Below are 15111 nucleotides of genomic sequence, written 5' to 3'. Positions count from 1 at the left end.
CACGGGAAACCCACATCGGGGAAGCGGGATAAAATCATGAGTGACAGGTCACGCCGGGTATTAAAACGCATTGCCACCCAGAACCGTCGTGCCACAGCAGAGCAAGTGGGGGATGAACTCAATCAGCACCCTCCACCCTGTTTCGACAATCACAGTCCGCCGCGAAATATATGACATGAACTTAAGGGATCGTGTTGCACGTGTCAAACCGCACATCAGGGACCATAACACTTTCACATGCCGCAAGTGGTGCCGCGACCATGCAGCTTGGACCGTTGTGGACTGGAAACGTGTGATATGTTCGGATGAGTCATCCTTCACCCTATTCCCAACCACGGGCCGTGTTTATGTGTGGAGAACACCCAAAGCAGCTTATGATCTGCAGTGTCTCCGCCCAACTGTGAAACATCTCGGCGGCTTGGTGATGCTGTGGGCCGCAATATCATAGGTTTTATTGGGTCCTGTGGTCAAACTTAGCGGACGAATCACTGCCAACGATTATGTCGCAATTTTGGAGACCACTTGCATCCTATGGTCCGGATGTTGTTCCTGGACAATGACGCCATCTTCCAGGATGATAATGCACCCATTCACACAGCTGGAGTTGTTGCAAAGTGGTTTGAGGAACATCGGGATGAAGTTCAACACCTTCCCTGGCCCGCCCAATCACCAGATCTCAACATAATTGAACATCTGTGGTCTGTCTTGGAAACACGACTCCGGCGACAATTTCTACCTCCATCGTCTCTCACAAAACTGGCCGATGCCCTGCACGAGGAATGGTGTAAAATTCCACTTGCTAGCATTCACGACCTCTATGTCTCCATCCCACGTCGCATCAAGGCTTTTCTGAAGGCGAAAGGTGGCCCGACACCATATTAATCTGGTAAGTTGCAATTTTGTTCAGGTGTTTCCATTTTTGTGATCACCATCTGCATTCCACTATGGAGAGTCAATTTCCTAGGCATAAATTTACCTACTTCAAAAGTCACTTCCGTTGTCCTCCAAGGTGTTCACCTTATGTTTTATGTAGATGTATTATTGAGTGTAACGGAATAAGATCATGTGATTTTGAAACAATTTTGAGCGTTTAAACGGTCTGCGAGGATAGTTTGTAATAATACTCCACATATAACTGTTGATCAGCAAGTTAAATAAAAAATACGCATATGTCATAACGTCCCTATTTTACATTCAGTGCGCCTTATTAACGATTTTAAGTCTACGCCCCTCACAGCTTCTCATTATGACCCTGGTAGAAATAAGAACACTATTGATATTAGAAAAATCCAGAGGCCAGACTAATCCAGAGGCATGGGATAACATCAAGTGGTAAAATAGAAAATTAATTTGAGAACTTAGCTCAATATATAGTAAAGAATATCGCGAGAAGAAAGAACAACGAAAACAAGAGAAATATCATACATTACTTTAGCACAAATTATAAATCTTTATAAACGAAGCCGAAAACTTGTTATAAGCAAAATTAACTTCTCTCGAAATAACCTGAAACAGGTGAACATCACTTCCGTTTTTTTAATGTTCGTTATAATACATGTTTGTAATTCCAGATATTGTTTGGCAATAGACCAAATAGAAAAGAGAAACAAACATAACAAAATTATATTCGGAAGAATAAAAAGAAAGCCAAGAACAAACTTTTAGATGATATCCCTATTGATTGCCAGCAGTTTCTTCTTGTTTCACTTCCAGTTTACTCGCGCTTTATCCTATCGATTTTAAGACAATACTGATGAGAATTAATCGCGAAGGATTCACCCAAATAGTAACATCATATTTAAATGAAGACAAAGAAGAGAAAGCAGCTTTTTGATCCACTTCCAGCTCTTTTAGGATTTCCATTTTTGTAAGGTATATGCTATTAGAGTAATTTTTAAATTTGGAAAATATTTTAGAAAAAAGAAGGAAACGAAGGAGAAAGAGATTGAGTTTAAACTTCAGAGACGATGCAATATTCAAAATGCAGAATCGTAACCTACTGAGTTATAACCAACCAGAAAAGAGAGGCAACGAAAATAGACAATTGCAAGGAAGAAAAAGGCATGAGGCAAGTGTCCTAGAGAGGACTGTAAGTAGTCTAGAAAGAAACGGAGAATGCAGGCTATAAGAAATCCAAGTTTGTTAATGGAAATTCTTGTAAAGGGTGATTCATAAGCTTAGAAACGACACTCAAGCCTGTATTCTATGAGCTTTGGGTCACCAGCCAGTTCTAATCGAACAAACGTCAATTTTACTTGAAATGAAAATCTAACTTTAATTTTTAAGGCTTCACTCGTGAACTTCCTGATTTTGTATGGAATTACTCAGCGTTTACAGCTTCAAATGAAAAAAAAAAAAAAAAAATTGACCGGTTCAAGAAGGCAGTTTGAAGTATGGGAAAATCTATCAATACACACAAGTACTGACAAAATGATAGAAAACTCATATTTTGTTGGAATTCAATCTAAAATAGTATGAAAATATTCTTAAAAATTGAGAAAAATGTAAATTAAGGAAAGGGAAAAATACATGGAAACATAAAATATATCAGAAAACTGATACACAAGTAAACTATAAACCATTAGCTCCATAACCTTTTCGTCTGTCTTGGTTCGTTGTACTCTCACGTTCCTGCACTTTCGATTGGATCATAGAATATATTCCCCCCGTGTAAGAAATATAATAGAAGTGGAAAATATTTTTTCTTAAAGCAGTTGAAATCTTTGTCTCATAGAAACTTGGACTCAACCATCATCGTACTCTACTAATGTAAACCTACATTCAAGAATGAAATGTAGCTTATACGGTGCAGTTTTCTATCCTACTAAGAAATTTTGTTCGAAAATCGGGATGTAGTGAATAAATTCGTATTTACGATAATATTCTTAATGTGGACTTTACAGGGCTAATTTATAAATAAATAAATAACGCTTCTCTGGCATTTTTTGAGAACATCTCTGTAACCCACAAAGAAATTTGACTTATCATCGCTCTGAAATGAACTTAATTAATAATGATGATGTCAGCCTACAGGAGTTGTATATAGAAGAACGAAAAGTCGTTTAGAAAATTCCCTTTTTAAAAGTACAACGAGAACATTATCTGATAAAATGCTGCTGCCCCATAACAGAAATTGAAACTAACGTTACTTAGAAATCGATTTGTAGTTATAATGACCATCCCCTTTTAAAGGGAACCCAAAAAGAAGAAACCGACATCGGGTACATTTTTTAAATATATTAAGATTCTATTTTGTCAAAAAGATACTTTGCATATTTATTTTGTATTGATAAATCTATTCTTAAGAGAACTAGAACCTTACAAAGCTGCCACCAGAAAAAAATGCTGGTCAATTCGTATGAATAACCTATTGTTTCGGCTTTTTTTTGCATTATAATTATCCTCCTCCTCCTCAATGTTCTACCATTAATGACAGGCCAGTTTCCTTGAACTAGGTAAGAAATTTCCGTTTTTGCGATTTCCCACTAATATCTTCCTTGCAACCCAACAAAATGTAGCACCCTCCTTATTATAATCTATCAGTTACAACCTTCTTACACACTCTCGCTCTCCTTACATCACCCCCTTTGCTACATCTCTCAGAATGCAATCCCTTAGCAAGATCGAAACTTGTGATCCGTCTATTTTTCACTTCCTTATATCGTCCAATATTGTTCTCGTCTCTTGCATTTTTTCAGCATTTCCTAATTCGTTTTCCTCTCTATCCTGCTAACCTTCTCTATTTTCCTCCACTTCCAAATTTCCAAGATTAAAATTTAGGCAATCACCTTCGAAAATCAAAATAAAATTTGAAGTGCTGAAGACAACATGATTTTCTATTAAGGAATGTGTTCAGAACTTCTTTTAATATTTTTTACTGTGTAATAAAGTATAAACAAAAATTTCATCACGTTAACATTCCGATTTTTCTATTTAAAAACAGCGTTGCTGTCTGATAGAATCATAAGGAACTAATTGCACTGAAATATCATTCTGTAAGGAATTTTCTTTTAATTTTTTCTGGATTAATTTACCTAGAAGATGTTTGCAACTTCTGGACAGAGTGTTGACATGTGATGGGCAGTGGGTCCTGTACAAAGCTCCACGGCGCCGTCATCGTTGGTTAGCATCCCATGAAACGGTTCAAAAACAGCCCAAGCCAGCACTACACCAGAATAAGGTTCTCCTGTGCATTTTGTGGACTGCTCGCGGCATCGTCCATCGGGAACTGCTACCAGCTGGTCAATGCATCAATGCAACTGTGTACTGTCACTCTCTGGATCCAGTACTTCTGAATTGCAAAGGGTTCCTCCTGTTACAAGGCAACGCTAAGCCTCACGTGGTTACGATGACCCAGGACACCATTCTACGCTTGGATGGGGAGCACTATTGGATCCGCCATACTCCACGGACATTGTACCCAGTGTGCGAATTGAAAAATTTTCCCAGGGGGGGATGAATTTCACCCATATGCGCACCGTACTCCCACACACACACACACACATTATATATATATATACTAACAGGTACAAAGCAGTTGAGATGTGAGATGTTTCATAAATTTTCACTCAAGCAATATTTAGGTTAGCTACGCAAAGTAGGAATTGTTTCCTCTTTCTATCTTCATGTCCATTTAAAAATACTCCAGACGGGGAAAAGTTATCCCTGCCAGGCATAAAATTTTTCTTCTCCAGGGGGGGAAAGATTTTTGTCAGGGGGGAAATCCCTGGCATCCCCCCCGCCAATTCGCACCCTGATTGTACCGTCCGATTATCACCTGTACCATTCCTTGGAAAATCACCTTAGAGAACGCCAGTTCAAATCGCTAGTAGAGGTTCAATATGTGATACCTTCTTCGCTTCACGTTCCTTCAAGAACGACTGCGATGGAATCCACTGCCTTCCAGAACGTTGGCAGAAGGTCGTCGATGCTGATGGAGACTATTTTTGATATTCCAGGTACGTTTTAGGTTACATATCAATGTTCGAAGGTGTTGGTGAAAAGGCGGCGGAACTATAATATTACACATACCACTTCACATGATCTACATGTCTATAAAGAAAAAAAATCCAGATTTACGTAGTTGCTTCCTAATTTCAATGGACTGATTTGTTTTTGTTAACCTAAAATGCGAACTAAAAGAAAGCAATTTGCATAATTGTTTTTCTGAAGCAGAAAAAAATGTGTGTTCGGGGCTGGTCTGCAACGTCACAAGAATTTGTTGCCACCTCGGCGTATACATTCTTACTTTTGGTGATAAGAGTGCCACTTAGGAGGATTTTAACATTACATGTTATATCCGGGAAAGCAGTGATTGGAATAATAATAAAAATTAGAATGAAATTGTTCCTATACTATTGTCGGAATCGAAAGTAAAAGGAAGAAGTCGATTTTATTATCTTTTCAGAACTTTTGATATGTAATTAATAGAAAAAACAGGACAAGGAGAAAAATTTCTGCACACCGGGACAAATTTTAAAAAACCGGGACGTATGGTAGCCTTACATACTTATTTGCACGCGGAGTGTCAGTACGGAGCCACTACGTAGCAGAGTTGAAAAAAAAAAAAATCCTGTAAATAGGTTGCCAACTCAGGAACACAAAATTACCGGCACACCCTCAAAATTATCTGTACAAATGAGAAACTGAGGACAACATTGATCGTTATTGTATTTACCAGCAATTGCCACTTCTTTAAAATTATCGAAAAGATGAATAATACTGGATATTAATCTTTTCGTAACAATTGTTGATTCATGAAACTAAATTTACTCTATAAACTTACACTTCAATCAAAGGAAATTGCTTTAAAAAGACATTTTCTCGTCTCAATAAATGTATAAAATTCTTTTACAATAAAATGTGTTATCAAATTTCTTATGTTAAATAAATAAAAAAAAAATGCCACAGATTTAAAAAAATATCGATAATGTATAATAAAACAGAAATTTGTGTTTTTAAAGGGACTGTTGAAAAATTTCGATGTTCAATGTTATATTCTGGATTGCAGATTCCAAAATACCGGTCAGAAGGGGTAATAAAATGTCAGTACCGGTCAACGGCCTTAATCAAAATCACAGCAATATTTCCAGCCAGGCCGTGAAATACCGGACAGCTAGCAACCCTACTCGTAAATCAGAATCCTGAATGCACTAAAATATTTCACCATGCATTCTATAGATTATGCGAAATGAGTTTAATGAAGATGTTCAAATAAAACAATATACTGTGTTATAATTTACCCATTAACAGTCTACTTTGTCAATTTGTTATATCTTCGACTTATCAATTTCCTGCACGAGATGAAAATAACGGTTTCTGCGCAAGTTAGAAAGAAAAAAATGCATTTTTGTCATAAGGATTCAGCTCACGTAAGAAATAATGAATAAGTTTAATAATAAGAGCCGAAGAGTGATAAACTAACTCAGGAATAACGATTGCAAGTACAAACACAAAAATATTCATTCCATCACCCTTAGAATAAGATCAATTTAGTGATCACACGATAGTGTGAACATACCAATCGACACAATAATGTATACAAAGTCTTGTTAGAAAAATACTCCATAGTATGTGACATAGTTTTTTTATGTTTCTATCATTTAGAGAGTCAACAACATTGTTTTCGATCTCGCGACGCCCTAGTTTTGTACAAACGAAAATTTCGCTGAACATTTGTGTACAAACGATTGCGACAATTCGTGATTGAGTTGGACATCTTGGAGGCTACGAATTAGGAAGCGCCCCCCTTTGTTTTCGTTCTGCCGGCGCCCCTAATTGTGAACAAACAAAAATTTTGCCTGCACATTTCTGTACAAACGATGTGCAAACGATTGCGACAATTTGTGCTTGAAGTCAACATGGTGGGGGCTGCAACTTAGACTGCAGCCATTTCTTTCGTTCTGGCGGCGCCCTTAATTGTGTACAAACGAACATTTTGCCGGCACATTTCTGTACAAACGACTGAGATAATTTGTGATTGAATTGGACATGTTGGGGGGGCTTCCATTTAGACAGCCCCCATTTTTCGTTCTGCCGGCGACCCTAATTGTGTACAAACGAAAATTTGGCATGCACATCTCTGTACATACGATGTGCAAACAATTGCGACAATTTTTGATTGAATTGGATATGGTGGGGGGCTACCACTTAGGCAGACCCCACTTTGTTTCGTACTGGCGGCGCCTATAATTATGTACAAACTAAAATTTCGCCTGCACATATCTGTACAAACGACGTACAAACGATGTCGACTATTTGTGATTGAATTGGACATTGTGGGCTACCACTTAGACAACCCCCACCTTTTTTTCGTTCTGGCGGCGTCCCTAATTGTGTACAAATGAAACTTTTGCCTGTGCATTTCTGAGAATTTTAGGGAGATCATTAATGTAAAGGGCAAAGAGAAGGGGACCTAGTACGTTTTCCTGGGGCACTCCACTGTTGATACAATGCCATGTCGATATGTGATCCTGATTGATCACTACTCTTTGTTTACGTTCGTGAAGGTAAGAATGAAATCATTTAACCACTGATTCATAAAAATTAAACAGTAATGATAATTTCTGAAGTAATATGTTAAAATCAATAGTTTGAAGTGCCTTACTATAGTCAAGTAGGTAAGGAGCGTCAGTTCTCTGTTATCAATAGCCCATTTTATATCCTCCGTTACGTTTAGTAGTGCAGTGCATGTGCTATGATTACTTCGAAAAAAAGATTGAAGTGTATCCAATAAATTATTTGTTGTTAAGTATTCCCGAATTTGATAATTTACAATATATTCAAAAACTTTTGAAAGCTCGGGAAGGACACTGATAGGGCGATAGTCTGCAATATTATCAACGTTGTTCTTCTCTGGAAGTGGGGGGACCTTAGCGAGTTTCCATACTGTGGGAAAAGTACCTGTGGCAAGAGAGTAATTAAAAATGTCAGTGATAGGATTAAGAACATGCGGTAGGATTTTCCTGGTCATGGTTCTTGAAATATCATCTGTACACGTGGCTTTAGATTTATTTCTTTGGATCACTTTTAATACATGTACAGGCTGTACCTGAGAAAACGAAAACAGAGAGTTAATTTCCGAAGCTACAATATTACTCATTGTTTGCAGTTTCATGGAGGCTGGTATCATACGCCTTTGACAAAAAAGTGTTCAATTCATCTGGCGAATAGTTAACTGCGTTCTTGGCTATGTTTCTCCCAACACCTAATACTTTAGCCGTTTCCAAAGAACTGCTCCATTATTTTGGAATTCAAGTATTTCATAGGCAAAGCGCCGTTTTGCCTTCCTTAATATTTGAGTGCAACGGTTTCTTAATATTCTATAGTTTTCGAATTTTGTATTAGGATTTATTGTGCTATCACTGGAAGGATCACTATTTTTAACATGTATCCTGTATGCTCTATAAAATTTATCTCTCCGCGCCATTAACGAACGTAATTCATCGGTTTAGCATGGTGATGGGGGTCGCGAAACACGTTTCTTAAATACAGGGGCGTGTCTATCATACAAATTTATTATTAAAGAATTATTAAAGAAGCATTCAAATATTTAAATGTAATAAAGCGTGTGTTATCGCTGATCAATCGCCATCAACGTTCCTAAAGTAAAAAAAAAAAAATTCTCGACGTGTATTTGATCGAAGAACCTCCATATTATTGCCCAAGTGCCTAGACCACTGAAGCACGATCACTACGCTGTAAATGATTCGTCTTTAGTCTGGTTACGTTAAGTTCTTCTGCCTCACCTTGGAAAGTTGTATATTATTTTTTTCTTCGTTTCAAAATGCCTTTCGTATTCCTCTTATGATGATATAAGTGAATAATCTTTGGTAGAGTTTATATTAATAAGTTCAGTTGTTCTTAAACCTCTGGTACGCAAATTTGTTCCACATGAAACTACAGATAAGGCAGATTTAATTCTCGTACTGTGGATTTGTTTCAAAGCAGCCACGGTCAAAGACTTATGACAGCCACGGCATAAATGATGGCTCAATTTGATATAATGAAACAAACTACAGCCACTTTTGAGAATAGAAAGATATGGAAACTACTCAGTGGTACTCCATTTCATATTTGTACAATATGTCATGTAGTAAAACAAATTAAGTGTAATTTTGTCAGAAGTAAAGGGAATGATTACTTCTTTTGTTGCTACTTAATCATTATCCACATTCACATTTCCTTGTTTGTTGGATTTGTTACAGGCAAGATAACGTATTACCTTTCCACGGAGAAGAGGATACGTGTATTACATTGAAGGAAGCCATTTCCCATTCAGATGAGGAATCTCATACTTCGATGCAGTTTGGCAAGAGATTTCATCCATCACTTTTGTCAAGGCATATTCTAGCTCAAGGGAGTGAAAAGCGTCATACCTACCGAAAGACTGAAAAACACTTTAGTCATAGTTCGACTTTGTCAAGCAGTAACTTAGTGCATACAGGTGAAAAATCCTACATATGCGGAGTATGTGGAATGAAATTTGGTGTATGTTCAAGTTTGGCTATGCACGTATTAAATCATACAGGAGCAAGGTTACACACATGCCAATATTGTGGTAATGTTTTTAATCAACGTTCAACTTTGGCTAGACACATGTTAATCCACACAGGCGAAAAACGTCACACATGCCAAGAATGTGGTAAGTCATTTAATCGACGTTCACACTTGGCTTCCCACATGTTAATCCACAGAGGAGAAAAATCTCATACGTGCCAAGAGTGTGGTAAGGGATTTAGTTTACGTTCAAATTTGGCTTCCCACATGTTAATCCACACAGGAGAAAAACGTCACACGTGTCAAGAGTGTGGAAGGGCATTTACTCAACGTTCAACTTTGGCTAGACACATGTTAATCCACACAGGAGAAAAACGTCACACATGCGAAGAATGTGGTCAGACATTTAATCGACGTTCAAATTTGGCTTCCCACATGTTAATCCACACAGGAGAAAAACGTCACACGTGCCAAGAGTGTGGAAGGGCATTTACTCGACGTTCAACTTTGGCTAGACACATGTTAATCCACACAGGAGAAACATGTCACACATGCCAAGAGTGTGGTAAGTCATTTACTCAACGTTCAACTTTGGCTACACACATATTAATCCACACAGGAGAAAAACCTCATACGTGCCAAGAGTGTGGTAAAGGATTTAGTATACGCTCAAGTCTGTCTAGACACATGTTAATACACACAGGAGAAAAAGATCACATATGCCAAGAGTGTAGTAAGTCATTTACTCGACGTTCAACTTTGGCTAGACACATGTTAATCCACACAGGAAAAAAGGGTCACATATGCCAAGAGTGTAGTAAGTCATTTACTCAACGTTCAACTTTGGCTACACACATGTTAATCCACACAGGAGAAAAAGATCACATATGCCAACTGTGTAGTAAGTCATTTACTCGACGTTCAACTTTGGCTAGACACATGTTAATCCACACAGGAGAAAAACCTCATACGTGCGAAGAGTGTGGTAAAGGATTTAGTATACGTTCAAGTTTGGCTACACACATGTTAATCCACACAGGTGAAAAACATTACACGCCAAGAGTGTAATAGGGAATCTAGTCTACGTTCAAGTTTGGCTAGACACATGTTAATCCACACAGCAGTAGAGCTCCACACGTGCCAAGAGTGTGGTAAGGGATTTAAACATCATTCATCTTTGGTTACAAACGTTAACTCACACAAGATGTAAAGGTCACACTTGCCAAAGTGTGACAAAGCATTTAAATGACGTTTAAAGTTGGGTAGACGCATGTTAATCCACACATTCGAAATACGTCACACATGCCAAAAATGTGGTAAGTAATTTAATCGACGTTCACATTTGGCTTCCCACATGTCAATCCACTCAGGAGAAAAACCTGATACGTGCTAGGAGCCCAGAATAGAATTTATTCAAGTTTCATACGTGTTAAGCCACACAGGACGAAAATCTCACACATGAATAGATGTGGAAAATGATTTAGTTTACGCTCAAACCTTGAAAGTCATTTCAATATGCAAGTGACAAACCAAAGAAATGCATAGAACGTAGCCTGGCATTTCCTGAAGGTTCACATATAGCAAGTTAAATGTTAATCCACACAGGACAAGAGTCCCACACGCGCGGAGAGTGTAGAAAGACATTTACTGGAGTTCCCATTTGGCAACTCCCATAGTAAAACGCATAGTTAAATAACTACACATAGGCTCGAAGGGGGTCCAATAGGATTTAGTTTGGAATCAGCTTTGGCAAGACACGTAACTAGACATGGGATATAGAAAAGATTTTGTCAGTCTCACAAATTAAGTTTTGGAGGAAATTTTATGTGCACGATAAATGCCCTGCTAAAGAGGACTACAACATAATTAAACATTAAAGGAAGCAGACCACATTAAGCCCTTCAAATGTACCTGCCCTTTTCAATGGAATGTTAGTTGTGAAGGACAAATTGTTAAGTCCGCATTTTGGGGGCAGATGTTACGGGAAATTGGTTCCGCGTCTACACTACGAATGTGTCTTCTGCTTTGCTGCCACAGCGATTGCTCATAGTGTAAATGTGGCTGACGCCAACGAAGATTCGAGTGACGATTTCCCAAATCAACATTTATCTATAGATACAAATTTAAAATATAGTCCATGAGAGTTCTCGTAAGTAAGGGAGTTAAGGCCTTCAAGTTTAAGAGACATCCAAAATGGGGTGCACCTTCCTCATCAGCTACAAATGTGAATCCAGCGGAAAAGCATGTCCATTCCGACACTAGGACTTTCTTGACCATCTCCATTTTACCTCCATCTTGCTGGCCGATACATGGTTGCGCAGTTCCATTTTCACCGCATATATTTATATTTCCCGTTTCCACGACATTCTTTCATGCCCTTTGATAGAAACTATTAGGCAAATTGGAGATAAGAAGTGATCAGAAACGCAAGTCTTCGTCCTTGCACATGGGTTAAACTGATCAGACAAACTTTACGTTAAAATCGTATTCAGGTTGTATGTGTAAAAAAATGACTCACTAATAATATTGAACACAATTGCATTCCAGTTGTCGTCTTTGATTTCAAAGCGAGATTATTATCAATTTTATCTAAAGTATTAATTATTTTACCGGAATTCGTGGTGTTTGTGCGAAATGAGCGTCTGTACCAAAATTTTGACACAAATATCTTCTACTCTTTTTCTCCCACAATCGTTTCTGAAGCGAGGCATGATGATATAAAGTAAATGTTCATGTGGGTTGTTAAAAATGAAGCTCGAATCTATGTTACGTATTCCTTACTTATTCCCTTGTATACTGAGAAGTTTGAGTATACTGACTTACCAACTTTTCACTCGTTTTATAAATAAAGTTGTTAAATCAAGTTTTAAATTTTATTCAAAAACGTTCTGTTTACACTATAAGTATCTGGTACTGTAAGACAACGTCACATCTGTGAAAACGAACCAGCATACAAAATTTTAGACCATTGTATTAATATATCAGTATTTCAACACATTTCTATAAAATTTTAAGCGTGATCCTGTAAAATCAAGCAATCATGAGTTAGCAACTTCTGATTTGAGTGCGTCATATAGTTCGCGCTCAAGCTTGGCAAGACAAATTTTAATATACGCAAGTGGAAAATTTCACATATACGAAAAGTTTGGAAAACTATTTGGTTTATGTTCAAGTTTGGCAGGACATTTTAATACACAGATGAAACTCTCACACACAGGCGAAAACATTTATATGGAGCTCAGGTTTTACAATGCACATGTTAAAACGCTCAGGAGAAAACTTATTATTAAATACTAAGGAAAAAACTAAAGCGTTCTACGTGTGTAGGAAGGACTTAATTAAAGTTTATATTTCGCAACAATTATATTAATACAGATGGGGAGGAACTGCTCATGTCAAGACTATGAAGAGTGGTATAATCGAAGTTCAGTTTTGGGGAAACATGCTATCTCAAACAGGTAAAAGATGGCTGTGCATAATTGTGAAAAGCGTTTACATGAAGTCCATATTTTGTTAGTGAAAAGACATTGTAAAATATGTGAAACTAGTTACTAGAAAATCATGTTTGTACATAAAAAGTATATTCAATTTACACCCGTGATAAAATATACAAATGCGAAACATCTTAGTAGTCAAAAGTGCGTTAAAATTCGTTCAATCTCTCGTACTGCCATATCACGTTTCCGCTCGCGACGACAAAATTCGGCCGTGATTGATTATTCACATTTTTCTGCATTGTGCATGATGCAAAGAGTATGTTTTGGAGCATTTAGGTTTAGTAAATTAAGACAAATCATTGTTGACCAAAAGTTGACTACAACACTGAAAAATATTAGTGAAAACACTGAACAAAACACAAAATAACAGATTCAAACCTAACCAATATCCATGTCACTGAGCTTGCTGTTATAATGCTGATATTTATTGCAGAGAGCAGTAATGATTGAGTGCTCTTTGCATATGTTATTCCACAATATGTAGACTCAAGGCGGGTTCAAAGTTAATCAACATCCACTTCACTGCTCTCTTTTTGAGATTGCTGGCATGTATTTCAAGTAGTGATAATTGTTGACTGCATTCTGAACATGTTTTCTCCACAATCATTACATTCAAGGCGAGTTATGTTGACCCGCTGATGTAGCAAATATCTAATCGGACACACTAGCAAAATTTTTGCAAAGTTGATATTTTACTAGGAGCTTTCAGGTTTTCGTTTATTAATTCTAGTGCTAACACGTATAGATGTGGGTTAGTAGTATTTTTGATGTTAAAAATGAAACAGCGGATGAAAAATAATGAAACTTTTATTTACAGTTTTATGTAAATGCGAAACAAAAAATCACGTTTTTGCTCCCTCTGACGGATTGTCCGTCCACCCTCCACTACCAATTTTGGGATTGTACTGAACGGGAAGTAATGCATTTGATAATTTTCTCTCAGAGGATTGACATGTTTCAGAGTAGCGAGATATTGTTTTTGGATGACACATTACTTTCTAATCCACATTTATAAATGGGAGAGAAACGGGCAGTTTTCCAAGAACAGGGAAAACAGGTTTCCCTGAAACATCTATTAAAAATGATCGAAAGTGGAAAAGGAATAATATATGATTTCGAACACAGAAGGGTCCAGCTTATATTGTCCTGGCCAGAGGCTATCAGGCCGGGGTGAAAATAAGAGTAACTCATCCTCTGGAGGAGTGATAGATAAATGAGATAAAGTGAACGAGTAAACGGATTTTACAGGGAGGTACGTCGATTATGCAGTTGAGAATTTATTACAAAAGAATTCATTAAAATTTTCTGTTCTTCCCTCAACGTGTGCACCTGATATAACATTGTACTTTAAAGGAGGTATGCTAGAAGTTTTAGACCTAGATCTGATAAGATACCAAAATTGTTTAGTGTTGTTGATGCTGGTGTCTGTTTTTTTATATATAATCTAGGTGTTTGCTGCATCTCAATAGCTTTTTATATTAAGTCGTATATCAGAAATTATTTTAAGATATGTATTCATTTGGAAATACACACCACAGTTCCCAAAGCTTTTTTTTTTATTTCGTAATATGTGGCGACTCTGTTCGCCGTGCCTCATTGGAAATTTCACTGTTTTTACTTTTTTGAACAGTACAAACTATTTATTGTTACATTAAAAACATGAGGGAAAGAATCCAGTGCCTTGTCTATTGTTCAATCTAGTAAAAGTGTCCACTGTATCACCTGTTGCACTCTGCAAATTTCACCCAAAGGGGCCTTCCTTCAGTCAGGTACAAACTTTCTTTTTGATTTGGATTGCTGGCTTCTGGCGTTGGGAATAAGATAGAGAATGGGCAACTCGCGGTCTGGGAGAAGGAACTCTTTATATGAGATGACGGATTCTATCGGAAAAATAGACATGGCATAATTTAAGCTGCTATTTTTACGCGCGTTAGCCCAAGTTATAGTCACCATAATGAGCAATTTTATGATTCGTGGCATGTTTCAATTAAACTTTGAGGACTGTTCGTATATGGTCTTCAGAAACACGGGACGAAGTTTGTTTTGTATAGACTTACTTGGGCTCAAATAATTTCACACTCACGTACGAGATCATTCTGTGCTCTGCTGCCCTATT

General features: G+C 37.4%; 1 protein-coding gene across 1 annotated transcript in view; it reads left to right on the top strand.

The window, feature by feature from the left end:
- LOC145690875 (uncharacterized) overlaps positions 1 to 14570 on the top strand; it is a 33262-nt gene extending 18692 nt beyond the window's left edge. Inside the window, exon 2 of the mRNA XM_081766275.1 lies at positions 9207 to 14570. Within this exon, the coding sequence (XP_081622401.1) occupies positions 9207 to 10566 (1360 nt within the window). The 3' untranslated portion in view covers positions 10567 to 14570. The remainder of the gene's footprint in view (positions 1 to 9206) is intronic.
- The last annotated feature ends 541 nt before the right edge of the window (positions 14571 to 15111 follow it).

Source organism: Thermobia domestica, chromosome 7, assembly GCF_964235325.1.
Source record: "Thermobia domestica chromosome 7, izTheDome1.hap1.1, whole genome shotgun sequence".
In the NCBI taxonomy this organism is placed as follows: Eukaryota; Metazoa; Arthropoda; class Insecta; order Zygentoma; family Lepismatidae; genus Thermobia; species Thermobia domestica.
Note: the sequence above shows the minus strand (reverse complement) of the source record. Positions and strands in the feature narration are given on the sequence as shown.